This window comes from Callorhinus ursinus, unplaced genomic scaffold (assembly GCF_003265705.2).
Source record: "Callorhinus ursinus isolate GAN/ISIS: 27379988/994484 unplaced genomic scaffold, GSC_fseal_2.0 scaffold5, whole genome shotgun sequence".
NCBI lineage: Eukaryota > Metazoa > Chordata > Mammalia > Carnivora > Otariidae > Callorhinus > Callorhinus ursinus.
In genome coordinates, this window is record NW_027397067.1 from 43,238,344 (window position 1) to 43,257,264 (window position 18,921).

The 18,921-nt window shown below is 49.8% G+C and overlaps 1 protein-coding gene across 3 annotated transcripts in view; it reads left to right on the forward strand.

The window, feature by feature from the left end:
* PTDSS1 (phosphatidylserine synthase 1) overlaps positions 1 to 18,921 on the forward strand; it is an 84,344-nt gene that overhangs the window by 51,723 nt on the left and 13,700 nt on the right. For 2 of the 3 annotated variants that reach the window (XM_025870870.2, XM_073892995.1), the window contains 3 exons: positions 7,529 to 7,597; positions 8,318 to 8,387; positions 10,364 to 11,415. In XM_025870870.2, the coding sequence (XP_025726655.1) occupies positions 7,529 to 7,597; positions 8,318 to 8,387; positions 10,364 to 10,473 (249 nt within the window). In that variant the 3' untranslated portion in view covers positions 10,474 to 11,415. Of the gene's footprint in view, positions 1 to 7,528; positions 7,598 to 8,317; positions 8,388 to 10,363; positions 11,416 to 18,921 lie in introns of those variants that run through there. The other variant, XM_073892994.1, reaches the window with a different exon arrangement.

An 18,921-nucleotide genomic window follows, 5' to 3' on the forward strand; every position in this document is an offset into this window, starting at 1 on the left:
GGCCACTAGTCTAAAGGTCAAGATTAAACACATGAGACCACCCAGCATCCAAAACAGGTCACCTGGGCAGGTGCTGGTCAGATGCCTTCTGCAGGTGCACCATACGTGCATTTATTTCACTTATGGGAATTCAGCTCCATGACGGGACAAGGACAGTTAGAGTGCCCCATAGCGTATGTGTGGCTGCTCAAGGGTCTGTGTACAAGATGACAGACTGGGGTTTGTAGGCCACGTAAGATGTTCTTGTAGGTGTTCAGACCATGCAGTTTCTGCCCCACAGACTGACTTTGATGGGCCACGCCCTGTGGGATGATCTTCCTCTCTGAAGGGAAGAGCCCTAGCTCTTCCTCTAGCTCCACTGTCCTGGGACTTTTTCCTCTTCTTTAAAATGAAGTAAGATCTTCCCCCATCCTCTGTCTCGTTTCTTAAATTGCACATATGAATGAAATCATATGATAATTGTGTTTCTCTGATAGGGGAAGGGAGGGAAAAAGAAAAGACAAAATCAGAGGGAGACAAACCATAAGAAATTATGAACTGTAGGGAACAGGGTTGCTAGAGGGGACGGGGGTGGGGGGATGGGGTAACTGGGTGATGGGCGTTAAGGAGGGCACGTGATGTGGTGAGCACTGGGTGTTCTGTGCAACTGATGAATCTCTAAACTTGACTTCTGAGACTAATAATATACTCTGTGTTAATTAATAGAATTTAAATTAAACAAAAAGAAAGTAAAGTAGGATCTTAACCTACCGTTCTGTGTCTACTCTTCTTAAATTGTTTTATTATTTTGGAGAGAAGTCTTATTTTACATTTAAGCTTAAGATTCTTCACTTTTCACTTACTTGGTCCAGAAAATGAACTCAGGCTTTCGTTATAATCATAGAAAATTTCAAATGTATGTGGAAGTAGACAACCCCTCAGGTACCCGTCCATCATCCAGTTTCAACAGTGGCCACCTCATGGATTTCTTGTTTCCTTGTATTCCCCACCCACCATCCCCATGCTGAATTATTTTGAAACAGATCCACCTTTAATAGTTCAGGATGCATCCCTAAAAGAAGGTCAGAATACTTTTTGTTTAATGCAACCACCATACCATTATCACATCTGAAAAAGAATAATTTCATAATGCTATCAGATACTTATCAATGTTCAGACTTCTACTGTTTTTTAAAATTTGGTATTTTTAGTAGTTTATTTGAATCAACATCCACTTGTTAGACTTGGTCAGCAGGCCTTTTAAGTCTCTTGATATATAGTTTTTCCTGTCTCTGTCTCTCTTACAGTTTGTCGAAGGACCTAGCTTTGTTGTCCTGTACATTTTCCCACAGTCTGGATTTTACTGATTTTCTAGTGTACTCTGATTTAACAGATGTTTTTATCCTCTGGTTTTTTTTTTTTTTTTTTTTTTCAAAATTAGTGCCTGATTCTAGAGGCTTTTTCAGATTCGGGTTTTTTTTTTTTTGGCAAGACTAAACTTTGTATTTTTAAGGTGTTTTTTATTGCCTTTCATTTCACAGCATCTATTTTTAGGGTCACTTGTTAGAAATCTGAACTGTGCCAGAGCACCTTCAGCCTGTTCTGTCCTGTTTTATCTTGAACAGTGAAAGGGAATAACGATCTCCTTTGTACCTGTACACCAGAATGAATGTTCAAATGTATTTTTTCCATCCCAGTGAGACTAGATGTAAGGATCGGTTAGGGGAGCGCGTCGGAGGAGCCTGGAGATTTTAACCGTGTGCTTCTCACATGTCTCCCTGGCACGTGCATCGGGTGCGTGAATTGTAGCAGGACCAACTGCAGAGGGCGGGCAGAGGCGGGTGCTGCCCTCACCTGGTGCCAGAGCCCTGGAGACCACCGAGAGCTTGAGGCAGGAGGCAGGGCTCCTGGGACAGGGGCAGCATCCCTTCTCACAACACCCGCATACAGCCCCACCCTGGAGAATCAGTGGCCAGCAAGGTCTTTCCAAGGCCATGGCCAAGAAGCCCTCTCCGGTCATCTGCCCTGCAGGGGCTCCTCCAGCCTCTCTAAGTTTTGGAGACTTTGCTGTTTTACTTATTTGACACTTAGTGTACGCTCCCTTGCGTTGGTGACTTTTGGTTTGCCTTGGTGCCTGTGTGATTGTCACTTCATCGAGGACGTGAACCGCTTCGGTCTCTCCTTCACCCAGCGTGGTCCCTGCAGGTCTGTCATTTGTTCACAGGACGTTTACTGAGTGTTCATCGAAGCAGCCTCTGATGCTGGAGCTGCACAGATAGCAGACGGTGATGATAAGATTATATTAATGCTCCCTGTGAGCCAGACGCTGGTCTAAGCACTTCTCATGAATGGCATGTTTGAGGATTACTTGGAGGGGAGGTACTTTATATGCCATCTTTTATAGATGAAATAAAGGCCCAGAGAGGTTCACCAGCGGGCTCAAGGTCACACAGATAGTACGTGGCAGAGCTAGGGCCCACATCCAGACAGCCCGGCAAGAGAGTCCCTGTCCTCCCTACAAGGGTCTCCCCTTCCAAGGATCTCCAGGTCCGGATGGGAATGACCCATGCAAGCTCATCATGTTCCCATGTGACAGACAGTACAAAGGATGTGTACCTAGAGCTGAGGGAGCACGAGAGAGCATCACACGAGCTGGGGAGCTGCCGAAGTCTCCCTGGACCTACCATGTGAGCAGGGTTTTGAAGGGTTGCAGTGGCTGCTCTCCCGTCCGTCAGGTGCCCCAGCTAAAAACCTCGGGCTGCTTCCTCTCCTCTGTCCCTCTCGAAACCAGCGGGTCACCAGGTTCAGTCCATCCAGCTCCGTCCCCACCCCCCATCCGCGCTGTCCTTGCAGCTCTCTGAACCTGCACCTCCTCCCCGTTCTGCTCCTTGGCGCCATTCTCTATGCTGCCGCCACGCCATCTTCCAGGACTCAGATCCGAATCCCTTTCCCTGCTCAGAACCGTAGCCTAACGTCGGGGGCTGGGGAAGGCCCAGTAATACAACATTTTTCAGTTCAGATTAGTTTAAAAGATAGGGTGAAAGGAGGCCGTGGAGAGCAGCATAGCATCTCTATTACTGAGTTTTCACATTTTTCAATATCAGCTTTAGATGCACGGCAACAAGGGGCTTCGGCAGAGTGAGGCCCAGAATGAGACACACTCTCTGGCCTCAGGAAGCAGGCCTCCTCCCGCTGTGTGGGTGGCCCAGCACCCAAGGAAGGACAGGAAACGTCCAGCCTCCTTATTTCAGATTCCCCCGTCCGTGAATAGAGAGAACTCTTCTGCAAAAGGAGTGAGGGGTGGAGAGAAGCAGAAATATTATACCAGCAAAGCCTCCTCCGTGTAGAAAGAAGTATCAAGAAGGAAGAATCCCCGCCACAAAACCTACCGGCTGAATGTGAACTCTGACGTGTGTGTTTAGGACCGTCTTCGCCTGGAGCGCTCATCACACCCACCCTCTTGGACTTGAATCTCGGGCTACCCCAGACGGCTCTTAGTCACCTCAACGAATCATCCTTCCAGACTTCTCTTGTCTTCACTTAGGGTGCTTTCTTTGCCCCCATCTGAATGCTTTTCCCTGCTTTTTCTACCTAGTGACTCATGCCAAGACCAAACTAAATTCCTGCCCTCCATGAAATGCGCCCCAGCCAGGCGGGCTGGTTACGTCCCCTTGGGGGACCGGTCGCACCTGGTACATATTTCTTTGAGTTCTAACCTCAGTGTCACGTCATTCTGAGTTGTTTACATTCTCCCCTCAGCGTTGTACCTCTTGCTTACGAAGACTGAAGTTTTTGTTGCCCCCTTGTCCGCACTGACCCTAATACAGTCTCTGATGCGTAGGACTCACTTGGCAAATGCACGGAGAATAAAGGAGTGGGTTCAAGAGATAGGGGCCAGGAGCGACGTCCAGGCAGGCTGAGAGACTGGCACATGCAAAGACATGCAGCGGTGCCCGTGCCCAGCGTCTCAGGAAGACGGCGCCCTGTTCGGGGAGTGGGAGGAGGAGAGTAAGGTGTGGGGGAGGGGACAAGGGACATCTGCTTCGGAAGGACTCCTGTGTGTCTGTAGTTGGAGATCCAAGGACTGTCGTTCAGTGGGAAGACACTGGTTCACAGAGAGAGGCTGCATGGTGTGGGAGAGTCTGGGGGGAGGAGAAGTGCTGTCTGAGGGTGTTGAGGGTCCCAGGCAAGAAATGACAGAGGCTGACCCAAGGCAGTGGCATGGGAGGACGCAGAGACAGGGCTGCATTTTTTTTCTTTTTAAAGGTTTATTTATTTATTTACTTATTTGAGAGGGTCGGGGGAGAGCGCACCCAAGTGGGGTGAGGGGCAGAGGGAGAAGCAGACTCCCCACTGCTGCGGGGCTCCATGGGGGGACTCCAGGACCATGACCTGAGCCAAAGGCAGACACTTAACGGCTGAACCCCCAAGGGGCCCCAGAGGGCTGTATCTGAGAGCCCTTGGAGAGATCAGCTCCACAGGACGCCACATGGCCCCTTGTGATAGCATGAGGGGAACTCCAGGGCTTCTAGTTTGTGCCCCTGGGTGGCTGTTGGCGGCAGTAACAGATTGGGGGATATCAGAGAAGCTCGCTGAGTGAAAGGAGATGAGTTTGATTAAGGCGTCGCGGGGAGATGAATTTGATTAGGGTGTTGGGGTTTGAGGGACCCTTAGAACTTGGAGGCAAAGGTGTCCTGTATCATTGGAAATTCCAGTCTGTCCAGTAACACTGGGAAGACTTGGTCAGCAGTGGAGGTGAACGAGTTGAGGGCCACTGGCGCGCAGGGCGTGGTTGGAGCCTTGGGATTGGGTTAGGGGAACCGAGCTGGGGCAGGAAAAACTGGCTGAGGATGGGCTTCTCAGGAGCATACGCATTTAAGAGCCCCGGGCCTGAGAAACAGCCCCAGGAAATCAGGCCTTTGAAGACCAAGCCGAATCCCCTGATGAGTGTTATCAGTGATGAGTGCCATGGAGGGGGACCTGGCCTGAAAAGAGGCCATCGGTGGCTGGGATGATTGGGGGTCCCCACTGCCCATATTCAGGGCCGTTATTAAACATCAAGATTGATCTCAAACTCAGGAGGGTGAGGTGAACCTTATTCAGTAAGAGAGAGAAGTGTGGCCAGAGAAACAGCCCCTAATTATTCCCCTTGCTTGGTAAGAGAACAGATCCGGACCTTGAGACGAATGCAGAAGCAGATTTGCCGTATGCTGGTTAGTAAGCTGCTCCTCAGCAGCTGTCTCATCAGTTATGTAAATTTGCCTGCTCCGTACTCTAACTGGAAGTCAAGCCAGGCCTACGGCCTTATTGCCACCACACCCCCCTGGCTGTGTGCTGCCTTGGCCCTCCTCCCACGAGTTTTTCTTTCTCCTTTTTTCCTTTCCCTTTCTTTAAACAAAATCTGTACATTGCTTTTTTAAATCCAGGCCTTGACATTTTAAGTGGATATGCGCCTAGATTTTCACAGGTGTGATTGCAAACCTGTAAATTACAAGCTTTTGTCTCCTCGGGACAAGTGTGAAATGGGCCTCTGAGTACCCCGGGGGGAAGTGGTAAATTGGCCACCACGGCAGGCTCTTTGTGTGGCGATTGTGATGATAAGCACCTGTTGCTCACCACCTGCCAGTGTTTGCCTGCCTGCAAATTGCAGAGCCCATTCTGCGGGAGCAAGCCCCAGCTGCCCCCACCTGCCCTCTCGGGGACAGGGCTGGGGAAGGCAGAGCTCCACACTCCTGCCCTCCAGTGGGCGGAATTCGCAATGACAGCCAGCCCCGAGCTCACCACCCCTTAGTCTAGTGGAGTGACAGCTATCTGGCCAGCCTTCTGGTCTGGAGAGGTAGAACCTGCCCCCCACTCCCCACCCCCTACCCCCAAACCTAAGACAGCCTATTTTGCTCTTTGTAAAGGAGGGAACACCTACATGAGCTTGACACCCTGCAAATCTAGGCTTCCCCGCTCTTTCCATCCCATGAAAATGGTACATTTAATGGTGGTGTAGATTAGAAATCTTGAGCAAGTCCTAGAATATGTTAAAGGTTAGAAGTTATTTTCTTTTTGTCATCTTAATATATTCATTCATTGTCTAATTTTTTGATGGGGGAGGATATGAGCTTCCTTTTCTTTAAATCCCTCATCTGCAGATATACGCCCACTTGCATATGGCTTTAAAATAAAATGAACCAGTGAGTCTTAACATTTCATGTTGTCTCCACCACGCCAGTATTCCCACTTCATTGACATAGAAGAAGGCCCTCCAGAGTACTCGGACTCCTGTCTTTTTTGCACTTAAGGTGACACTGTGCACCCAGCCGACACTCCGTAAACATGGCTGACTGACAGGAACTGGGCCAGAGTTGGACTGCACGCTGGGGTGATGAGAATTCAGAGCCCCCCCCCCCCCCGCCCGCCTTCCCTGCAGGCTCGGCTCCACCCTCAAGTGTTCCCCTGATGCTTTTCTTTCTCCGGTGTCAGTCAGTTCCCGAGGCGAGGCATCCTGAAGACAGAACGGGGATGGACAAGGGTAGTTTTGTTTTGGTGATTCACTTACAGTCGGGAAGGTCAGGCTTGGCTGCAGGGCCTGGCGGGGACTCTTCTGTCCTCACTCCCCCTCTCTCCTTCATTGCTCCAGCAAGGCAACCAGAAACTTCTCCCTGATTTTTAGTGCTTTGGCACATTTGAAGACTTTGGATTTCCATAGATGCTATTATTTGCTTAAATTAGAGCATAATTTAGGGTGCGGTGCAAGGTGGGTGGGGAGTTGTCGGGGAAGTAGAGGTCATCCCTGCCTCTGGGTACCCGCAGACCACTCCCTTCTCATTTCACTCTGGGGCTTGCTTCCAAAGCGGTTTTGTTTTCTCTGTGTTTTCCTGTCGACTCAAAGAGGAAAAACAAAAGCAACCAGAACCGGGGTTGGGGTGGGGCCGCTGAGACAAAAAAGGAGTTGAGAAAGTGGTGCAGAGACATGGGCAGCTGTGTCCCGCTGTGCCCGCCACCCACTCAGACACCGTGGGCGTCGGTCCTCGATGCCCTCCAGCGACACTGTGATCCCAGACCGAATGAAACTCCCTTCTCATTTAGAACTCCTCTTCCCCACAGAAGCTTACCAGCTGAGTCCTTTTAACTTCCCAGTGCTGGCGGCAGAGGATGGGCCATGAGAACCAGACATAAAGTATATAAAAACCTGCAAAGCCGTGCAGAGAATGCATCCCACCTTATCCGCCATCGAAAAATGATCTTGCATTCTGATTATCGGCATCATAAGTAGTCACTAGGTTCTCATCATGACTCGTGTCTGAAGCTTTGGGGGATGCCCTCCCCCACTCTCTCTCTCTCTCTCTCTCTCTCTCTCTCACACACACACACACACACACACACACACACTCGTCTCCTGGGGTTCATCTCTGCCACTGTGTAACCGGTGTCCTAGGAGAGATGGCAAAGCCACATCGAGCCGTCTTGTATGCATTACTGTTGAAACCCTGAAATCCTGGGAAATGGGATTTTTTTGGTGCAACATTGTGTATGAAATGTGCTTGTTTTTCTCTTCCAGGCTTTCACCACCTTCCTGTGTCTCTATGGCATGGTTTGGTATGCAGAGCACTATGGTCACCGAGAAAAGGTATGGAAGGGTCCCACTTTAAAATGATCACGTTCTGCTTGGAGCTTTGGTGGGGGGGTTCATCTGAGACTATGGCGTGGCCAGCACTGTGAGCACACACCTTCAGTCTTGGCCACTGCGGAAACAACCAGTTCAGGATTCGTCCCCTATCAGTGGCTGCCCATGCTTGTGAGTGCCCTGCTCAATAGGTCACTATTTCTGTCCTCCTTTTGTAAGGGGTTTAAAACCCAGTTATGTGTCTGTTTAAAAATAAAATCGCACAGAGAGCCCTGGACTGGTTTTTGAAAGGCTGGGTTTTCTTCCCAGCTCTTGGACGTTGTGCGGGCCTCTTTGTGACCCAGCCTGGGGCTCCCCCTCATAAAACGCCTGCCCTGCCCACCTCGTAGGAGACACAGGGGTTACAGTTAGGAAGTAGACGTGAGCAGGCTGAACACACCATGCTACATTGGTAGTCTACCACAAAGTGTAATATCTTCTTAAGTAAAATACAGCTTTCATCCTTGATTCATACCTTAAGTCTGAGGAACTGACCCCAGTACTTCTAGAAGATTGATGCTGTAGCCCCTGGGAGACAGTTGTGGTTTTATAGCTGAGGAACAGGAGTGTGAGGAGGTTCTGCCACTTGCTGGTGACCCAGGGGCGGAGCAGCCTCACTTGCTGGCCTTGCCCCACCCCGGAGAGTACTTGAAGCTCCATCACTAAGTTTCCCTCTCTCCCTAGACGTACTCAGAGTGTGAAGATGGCACCTACAGTCCAGACATCTCCTGGTCTCATGGGAAAGGCTCAAAAGGTATCTCTCACTCATTGTTTAAAAACTTTATTGAGTTCTCTTCCTCCTGAGGCCCCATAAGGAGATTTGGAATCAGTATTTATCCTCTGAATGTTGATAAATGTATGCCCTGAAGGTTCTCAGACCTTCTTGTCGTATGTTCTCCATTACCTTTTCGTGAAACCTGCCAAATACTGGCAGGATCTGCCCAAGAAACTTGCCTCATAAGAAGAGGCGCTGTGTGGTTCTGCCTCTCCTGAGATGGGAAAATGTCATGAGGCCTGCACCTGTCTCGGGCATCCTGATGGTAACGTTCTTCCTCCTGGCTTTGGTCATGAGTGAGAAGGATTAGGAAGAATTACGTACCAGGAGGAGAGGTCTCTCAGAAGAGGTGGATTAATTTAATTTCTATTATTCAAGAGGCAGTCCAGTATAAGGTTTCAGTAGTGGAGCCAGGAATTTCCCATTGGCCTCTGCAGGGAGCCTCTTGGAAAGATTTGGGGCCACCTGGCTATTTTGAAGAATTAGGCTTATGGAATGACACCAAGGAGGCTCCACTGGACAGTAATCTCTTGTCAGTTCTTATGAGCCAATCAGAAGCCTTGGGTGAAGGGAGAGAATTATGAATGCTGGAGATGGTGAATTTGAGCTCACAGAATTGCTCCAAGAAGCCGTGGGCCCACGGAGAGGAAAGCACTACCATTTGCACTGCTTTTCTGAGTTTTTTGGGGTCAAGCTTTCCAGAGTCCTTTCCAGGGAAGAGGCAAGCACGCTCTCTGCTGAGTGGCTGGGCACCTGAATCAAGGGGTCGATGGGCACCCTGTTTTGGAATGCTGATACTAGTGGGCTGAGGGGTTCCCTAGGGCTTCCTCATTCAGAACCAGCTCCTCACAGATCGATTCTTGGCACTTCTAAGCCCCTCTCCAGTGAAAAGACTGCAGGAAGTAGGCAGTGGTAGAGGTATGTTGAAAGGAAAGGTAGACAGAATCGTAAAAAAAAAAAAAAGAAAGAAAGAAAGAAAGAAAAAAAGAACTTCAGAGTGATCGAAGAATCCCTTGGACTAAGCCAAATGGCCTTTGCAATGGAGACCAAAACTCTGGGAACTTATGTTTTTAGTGGCTGTCTTGGGTGGAGGGCCTGGATCTGAGCCCTGGAACAGAGAACTGTCTGGCTTGACTGCTGGGCTGGAGGGTGGCCTTGTGCTCAGCCTCAGGGCAGAGGCAGCCTGATGCCAGGCAGTTTTGCTTCTCTCTCGCAAGCCTTCCTTACACCCCACTACGTGGAAGGCCCACCCGCAGCCTGCTCCCCTCCACTTTCACCCTCCACCTGGCTGACAGCTGCTGGCAGCTCAGCATCCGGCTGATGTGGAAGTTTTTCTCCGAGGTCCCAAACAAATAATAAGTGTGTCCCTGCAGACCGTGAGCATCTCGAACGAAGGTGTGTGGCATCTTCAGTGGGAGGCTCCAGAGCTGTCATGAGCAGCAGGGGCCTGGTTTTTAAAGGTATTCTCTGGATCGGATGATAGAGGGCATAATATCTTTCATTTTGTAAAGCCAGGAATCCTTTCAGTTTGGGGATGTAGAAACTCTAGTGTGTAAACGGGTCAAGGCATGGAAATCTAGGTGAGGCCTCCTTTGCTTGTGAGAGTAGACTCGACACCCCTGTGGTTTCATTGTTCTTCCTTGTGCTTTGATGTCATTTGTCCTCTCCGTTCTGGAGCCCATCACCGTGAGCACAGTCCACCTTACACAGCAAGAATGTAAAAATTCTTCGGGAAGCTCCCCCACCCCCACCCCCTTCTCCTTGCATACGCAGGCATAAGCTGTATTTCTGGGCCTTGCCTTTGTGTATTCATGAGGCCACTAGATGGAGTGCAAGTATCAGCAGAAGAGCCTGCACTTTGGGCAGGTCTGAGCAGGGAGAACTGCAAATCTGAGAAGTGAGCCCTCAATTCCCCGCAAGCCAGGGTGACGGCGTATTCTCCTTCCTTTGGCCAGGTTCTGAGGACAGCCCACCCAAGCATCCAGGCAACAACGAAAGCCACTCTTCCAGAAGAAGGAATCGACATTCCAAGTCAAAAGTCACCAACGGAGTGGGGAAGAAATGAGAAGAGCCTGGCTCATCGCAGATGTCCCAGAGAGTGCCTAGAACTGAGAGGGGAAACAGAATGGTGTGGCTCTCCCTGTGAGGAGGGCAAACATGCAGTGCCATCGGGATGAGGAGAGGGGGCTCGGGGGTCATTCTTTGAGAGCGTGAGTCTTGTTTCCCACAGACCCGGCCACCCCAGGCATCCTTTGCCAATTCAAGGTCTCTTCCAACTTCAGCACTTGGCGTGCGGTCACGGGTAGGCGTGCGGAGCGTTGGCGGGCGGGGGGCGGCGGCTCCCTCCCTGCTGCCCCGGGCAGCGCCGCGCTTGCACCTACTGTGGTCCGCTGCGGTCGCCAGTCACTGAGACGGGGCGTTCGCAGCACGTTCGGACTGGTGACCGGACTTTATTTTTATGAATCTGCCTCTCCCATTCGACCGATGGGTCTGAGTTCAGGCCCCTATTCTGTCTTTTATTTTATCATTGTTGGTACGGTTTTAAGTTAGAAGCCACTGCTGAAACTGAGTTGGGGAGGGCACCTCTCTCTCCTGGAGATAAAATGCGGGAGAGTGTTTGTTGCTCTCTTGCAAACGCGTCCCCTCTCTAGGACCTTAAACCGTGTGCGGTGGGTGGAAAACCGGCTTGAGGAAAGGTTCGCTACCCACAGAGGCTCCCGGGCTTCAGGTCAGAACCTGGTCCGTCCGCTCCCAGTGTCGTCTGTCCCGACGTATCCACAGTGCACACACAGTGCCCGCCGGGCTTCTCTCCTAGCCAGGTGCCTTCTCCATGGTGTTGGTTTTCCTCCGTGCTGTGTGGCTCATTGTCTTTTAGTCCCATGTGAGGTGCTGGTGAGTATTACCTTTCATCCGTGCCATGCTCTAGCACATTTACTTACCCCGATAATTCACCACCTCTGATGGATTCCTGTTTTAAATAAAATAATTCACGTTAAAGTCCATCAAAGAGGAGTCTCTGTGAAATGCTCGTTTCTTCGCATCGTATTGGTATTTTTCACCGTTTGTAAGCAGTCACTGGATTCTTCAAGTGACTTGAGGGTGATGTGAATGCGTACGTGCTCTATACAGTGAGCAGAGGGGGAAGTGAGGTATTTTAGAGGGCTTACAGACGCACGTTCTGTTTCCTCCGATCCCCGGGTGAGCCAGAGGAAATGAACAAGATCGTCATTGTGTGTTCATGTGGTTACATCCACCGGGCTGGGTTTTTTCCTCTAACAGGCGGCCGATGCTCAGCTGATTGGCCTAGAGATCTAATTTTGCCTAAAGAAATCCTCTTCTTCCTTCATTTCACAGAGCAGAGCTTTCAATGTCTTTTCCCCCTTCAAGGAAATCTTTCACCCTACAAGTGTCATGTTTTTCTTTTTCTGCAAAGGAATTCCAGGGTGAAGGGGTTAAATGAATCATGCAGAGCTGGGGTCACATCCTGTGCCCTCGCTCACTTGGGTGAGAGCATTAGGCAGCATTGCTGCAGCAGCCGGGCGCATTGCCGGTGGAGGGGCACCTGCGTCCGTTCTCCTGGAACGGTGACTGGGGGGGTCGGCTCTGAGGCTCCCCCCGGGCTCCGCATTCACATGTGGTCCACACGGCAACCCCGTCCTTCCCAGAAAGGGCTGAGACAGCAGAGGTGCTTGTTGCATAAACCCACCTACATTTTGATAGCCCATGAAAGAGGCGTTTTTAAAACATTAGATACAACGTGAACTTTCTTTGCAAGTATTTCCCCACGCATTCTGCTTTTCTGAGCACTGAGTGCCAGAGTGTATCACAGTATCCTATACATGGTCTACCTCGACTCTCCTTCCTGTGCGCCTGGCCCACATTGCGGAGTATTTCCAAGTTCATTATCTGGGAGAGCTGGGCCAGGCACTTGAACGCTCCTAACTCTTAGCTCAGTCAGACTGGTGCAGCACGTTCCTTTCTCCAAGGCCAGCATAGAGGGAGGCACCTGTTAGCACGAGGCAGCTGACTGTCCTGTGGGATATCTGAAAAGCAAAGCACGCATGGCACCGTTTTTCTTCCGTGGCTTTGTCTGAAATCCCAGCAAAGTCCTCAAATACTGTCTGTGCCTGCTCTTTGAGTTTAAGCTCTTTCCCCCCCCCCCCTTTTCAGTAAAAGCTCTTGACACAGTGGTTACAAAACCAGTGCTTTCCATGACTGGCTGGAACCTCAGCTGCCGTTCCTCCTAGAAACCATACTACCAGCTTTGGCCTACTTTTCTACTCGTTTCTATGGAAATGGACCTCTCACTGATGGCAGTAGATCAGAGACATCATTTAATATCAGAAACGATGCATTTGCAAATCATCTCACATTTGCCATTTGCAAACCGCCCTTTTAAAAGACACCATTGTTTTGGACATAATGCGCAAAGAGTGTTTCGCATCTTTTTCTCCATCAGTAGCACTGTACTGCGTGTTAGATACCTTTCCCTTTTTGTCATTGTTGGTCTTTCCGTGGCCTTTCCCTGCTTTCCTTGTGTCTCCTTTCACTGTTTGTAAAAGACTTGGCCAAACTGCTCCCACAGCAATGCTAGGACGTTTCATTGACCTGGTAAGCATTTCGATGATAAAAGACATCCCATAAATGCGAGCCTTATTTCCACTAGAACGTCTTCTGTAGTGAGCTCATGAGTAAAGTACTCACCCAGGAGAAATAAAATGAAATTCTTTACCAAACATATCAGGGGTTGCCCTAGTGGTCTCCCCTCTGAAGCTGCCTCTCTGAGTCATAGCTCCTTCTGTCCGGGATCTCCCTTTGGAAGTGGACACTGGATTGTTTTGTTTGTTTCTAAGAGTGCACTTGGTCAGGCCCTTACAGGGGGGAGGCTGAATGCAGGGTGGAATAAAACCACCCCATTCACTATTGAGAACCAGACTGAAGTGAGCATGTAAAACACCGGGGATTTGACTTGTGTGCTCTTTGAATTATGCTCAGCATCTCCTGCAGAATCCCTGGGCCCACCACGGAGTTCGCCAGCTGGGCTTCATTTATAGCGTTCTTGCTGTCAGAGAACCAGGAATCCCACAGGCAGCTATTGTTATCCTCAGTATATTTCTCACTTATGTGATTGAAATCAAGATGTAAGGAGAGCCGAGACTTCTATCAGTGAGTGTTTCATCATAAATGCATGTCTTTCCTTCATAAGTGTGTGTGCATTTGCAAGGGTTGTATTTGAGATTTGGTGCTTTGCAAGGGTCGGCATTGGTCATGGCTAAGACCAATGGGCTGCAGAGTCTCGTTACTGGCCCATAATAATTCAGTTTTTACAATATTTCCTTGATCACATTTTGTTCGAAACCTGATGCTAAGACTATCACAGGTGTGAAGGTCACAAAAAATTTTAATTAGAACTTTGGTATTTTTGGTGCAATAAATATGGCTTTTTTACTTTCTTCTGTGAATTCAGAGGAATCATTTATGAATGTCAGTCAAAAGGAGAGAAGCAGTTGCATGTGAGTTGTTTGGTTTTGTGTTTTTTGTTTTGTTGTGTTTTTTGGTTTGTTGGAATGCCGAGTTGTAAAAATCTTCCTCGTTTCCTCTCTTTACTAAAGACTGCCTTTAATCCATTTCAGAAGTTCATCTGTGACTTTGTCTATCCTGACATTCCCTTTCTTGCAGGTTTGTTGGGTAGATTTTGAAGCTGCCTGTTCTATAAGAAAATACTTGTTGTTAAAGTCTCCCCCTGTTAAGGATCTGTAACAGGTCCAAGTAGCTCCAGGGCCTCCCATAACTAAGCTTAGTTTTTATTATACATCATGATGCTGTGGTTGGAAATCAGTCTCTGTGTAGAGCACACGTAGCTGGCTAAGGGGGTGGGTGACAGGCAAGCTTCCTGCCTACAGTGTTGGCAAAAGGGACTCCCAAGTCCCCAGCGTTCTTGTCCTCTTAGAGCAAGGAGAAGAGCATTGGCAAATCCATCCCCTGCTCATACACCCAGCAAGGACAGGAACACCATTCAAGAAAATAGAATTTGCTCAAGAGTTTTGCTTTCACAGCTGATGCAGCCGACCGCCAGCCTCCTTAGCCGTTCCGGGCTCACACGTGAACCTCTGCGCCCCGGGTATTAATTATTTTTTCTGTTACTGGAAGGCTCTGAAAACATGTTCAGAGGGCCTGCAAGTTGTGGGCACCAATAATGTCCCCCAGTGTCTGGAAGGTTTTCTTAGATCTGCCTGGCCTCCTACCCCACCCCCACCCCCACCCCCAGTGCAGTCTCCCCCAGGCCTCAGACGCTGGTGTTTCTACTTAGGCCGTGTCCCCGTTCTGGATGCTCAGGAAAGACGACTTGAGGTTTTACAAACCACCAGAAATAACGTTTGTTTGCCTTTAAGAGAAAAGTAGAAAAATCTAGGACTCAAGAACCAAAATACTGTATTTTCATGTCTGAAGGATACATAGAATAGCCTTAATTACAGTGTCAAATCGCAGGCAGGGTTTATGTACTAATCCATACTGGAAAATCTGGACCATAAACCTTCACTATGCCCGCTCACCTGACAAAGGGCTGCTTTGGCTCATTCTCGTCATTCTGACTGCATACGTCATGGACTGATCAGGTATTTTATGGTTGCAACCCAGGAAAGGCTTAAGAAAAATCTCCAGCTTTCAAAATGTTTAGAATCCTCTACCTTATTTTGGAGCAGACAAAATCCAGACCAGGAGCAAGGGGATGCGTTTAATGGGCCCCTGCTAACATACCTCCCAGACAGGCTTTCAGAGGACTGGGAACCTTAGAAAGACCTCTGGGTGGAGTCCCCCTCGCCCCCCTGAATCTTCCTAGGGCAGGAGAAGCACTCAGCTGGCCTTGCTCCTGAGCCAGGCAGCAGGATGGTATTTTCAACTCCAGGGGAAAAGAGCATCCCTGAAACTGCCCCTCGCCTGCCCCGTGGGTCCGGGTGCATGTATGTATGTGTATTATCTTTGAATCCAGTGAGTTTGGTGGTGGTATCCCCATTTTCTGGGGTCATGAGGCCTAGGGAGGGTAAGTATTTGACCCAAGAGCACACAGCCATTAGAGGCTGTCGGATCAGCGCAGAGCTTAATGCTCTTTCTTCACTCCAGGCTCCTTGAATCGATTCTTGTGCACAGGTCTCATGCCCCATTGCCAGACCAGAGCCTCCACGGACCTGCCGTCACCTGGCTTCCAGCCGGCATCCGTGGCAGACACATGGACAGTGAGAAGCCTGCTCAAATGGGGGAGCCCGGGCCCTTGTCTGCCCTCACCCTGGAAGGCGACAGTGTGACCCCTCTCTCAGGTGCTCGCTGTGTTAGGGATGGCCGAACCTCCAAGCCTCTCTCCACATGTGGACTCCCTGTGTGATTTTGGCTGGTTGCATGCTGGATGGAAGGAATACCGGTGTCATATGAGGAGATGGACTCTGGCCTCATCAGCCCTTTGCGTGGCCTCAAATGAGTCAAGCTGTCATTCCTTGAAGCAGATCCCATCTCTGTTTGGGTTCTTTTCCTGATGTTTTGACGCATTCTGCAAGCTGTCGGAAGGCAGCTCCTCAGCCTGCAGCAGCTCCCTCCACCCTCAGGAATCGGATTTATGATCTGGTGAGGCCATAAACCTCTGCTCTTCACTTCTGAAAAACAGCGAAGTATGGGAAAGAATGTAAATTATAAATACTGAATTCCTATGGTCAGCAATAACGGAATGGCCTGGGTTTTGTTTTGTTTTGTTTTAATATGGTATGCGTATGGCTTTGATATCTAAGGGTCTGCCCCCCCCCCCACCATCACCACCATATTTCTAGGGAGAACAGAGAGCCGTGAAATATCCCGTGGAGATACGAATGAGAGAGAGCAGTTTTCTGGTGACTCACTGGCCAAATACTTTGGAAGCCACTCTTCACAGACAGGATAGTAGGTGACTGTCCCATACCCACACTCTTCCTGCCGACCTAGTGCCACGCCACCCCACACCAAACCCTGATGTTCTCACTTAGCAAGCCCGGGTGTGTCACCCCAGTTGTAACTCTCTAGGAGGAGGTTTTCCTGAAAGACTTTTGAAATTCTCCACCTGTCCCTCTTATCAGTCAAGGTTCTGCACCCTCTCGGAACAGACTTGCTGCTGCCACTAGCAGTAAGGACGGGCGCAGAGTCATCCTGAAGACCAAAGGGTGGCGTGGGTTTGAATTTTCATTCCGGTGGTGGGTCAGCTCCAGCTTCAATTTCACAAGCTGGACAGAAGCAGCTCCCCACTCTGCTGAGGCGGAAAGGAACCACTCGGTCACCGTATGAATTCTTCTTGCCCATCTCAGACCACAGACCACAACGCCTGGGATTGCTGTGCTGGCGTTCAGCACTTTTCCCCTTAAACCCGACCTCGACCCAGCTCACAAGGATGGGTGAAAGCTGAAAAAAAACACCCAGAGTCTCAGAGTTCCCAAGCCACTGTTATCATAGCCCAAGTCTGCCAGAGCATCTGTTAAAGTCGATAGGATTGTGTGTTTCCGTGTGTGGTCAGCAAGGATGCTGACAGCAGAGCAGTGCATGTGAGAATGCGGCACTTAAAGTCACAATCATGTCCCCGCACGGAAACACATACTCTCACAGGCACCTACTCACCCCCACACTCACCCTTCACGACGTCTTCCTGTCCTTTCCTTTGGACCACATTGGATTCACAGAATGCCAGGCTCAGCTCGAGGGTGGGACCAGCCAGATCACACACACGGCACGGATGAGAGGGCTAAGGTTCCCAAAAACGCCCACGTGGAAGTGTACATTTTGCCCCCCCGGATCACCTCCACTGCGGGTCTCAATATTGTGTCCCTGCCGGAAGTTTCTGTTTATGGACATCTAAGTAATTTCAACAGAAACTGAAGATAAGCCCAGCAGTGGTGGCCAAAGAAAATGTCTAGGTCAGTGGGGTGGTTAATTTTACATGTCACCCCTGACTGGGCTGAGGGAGGCCCAGACAGCTAGTAAAACGTTATTTCTGGGTGTGTCACCACAGACAGGGTATCTGTCGGAGAGATTAGCATTTGAATCAGCGGCTGAGTAAAGCAGATGGCCCTCACTAACGTGGGTGGGCATCCTCCAGCCCACTGATGGCCTGAATAGAACAAAAAGGTGAAGGAAGGGCGAATTTGCTCTCCCTGCTTGAGCTGAGACATCGATCTTCTTGGACATTATTGCTCCTGGTTCTTGGGCTTTTCAAACTCAGACCATGACTCCCCCCCCGCCCCCCCACCCCCACACACATGCACAGTTCTCAGACCGTTAGACTGGATTACACCATTCACCAGCTTTCATGGTTCTCTAGCTTGCAGACCATGGGTTTTGGGACTTCTCAGCCTCCGTGTAAGCCAATTCCTGGCAAGTCTCATATAGACAGATAAAGATAGAGGTATCCTATTGGTTCTGTTCTCTGGAGAACCTTGACTAATACAGCCAGCCTTGTATTTGGACTGAGGTTTGTAAGTTGAACTTCAAAAAGGAAATGAGAAAATCAAAGTGGAGCCCCGTTCACCAGCTAGGCACCTTCTTCCTTCACGGTGAGCCCTCCTTTGGGGCCTCAGTATCCATCACTGCCGGGGACCAGCTAACCCACCCGGGAGATTCCCCTAAGCACGGGAAGAGTTAAGCTTTACCCCCGTCCTCGTGCCCTTTGGCCTCTCAGCAGCTCGTCACATGCCCGGGACAGCTTGCCCCCAGCACATGCTGCAAGTGGGTGCCAGGTTATGAAGGCAGACGACAATGTTCTGCTGCCACAGATTTCCTGTTTCCCAGGGTTCTGGTTCTTTCCCGGTGAGGCTGGCTGGATGTGCTTCATCTCATCTGACAGTTTACAGAGAAGTTCCTGCTCCCACGTAAGCCGCTTCCTTCCCGACGAGACCTGCAGCCCCTCTGGTTCTCAGATGGTGACAGCAGTGTTCTTGGGGGTTCCTTCCAGAGCCACAGGGGCTGGGCCGCCAGGGGCTGTGTCTGCTGGGCATCGAGGGAAGATGTTCTTTTCATATCTTGCAAGGCCTGGTTACTGCTTTAGTGAGAAAAGAGCCCCCAAAAGAAAGGCCCTTCCATTGGTGGTTCTCCCCAAAGTGAAATGATTCTCTTTCATCCTGCTGACTTTATCCTGCTGTGACCACTTTAGTTTGGGGAATTATTTCTGCTTTTGAACACAAATGTTCTTCCCTCTCGCATCTGCTTGCCACAAGCTTTCCACACAGGCAATGACAGACCGTTGAGTAAAATGTTTTATCCCCTGGATGAAGCACTTCTGTGTTTCCTCAAGAAAGCCATGTGCAACATCTGCCTCTTCCGAGCCAGTGTCTGTGTGAATCTGACTTCTCTGGGGGTTAACTCAGCCAAAAATAAATCACTCCCTTGGCTGCGGGGAGAGGCCGACCGGCCATTCTGCAAGATTACGATCCCGTAATCAGCCTACCGATCCCTCCTGCTGACTGAAGCCAGAAGACCGGGCTGTATTAAAGATGGCTGAGGAAAT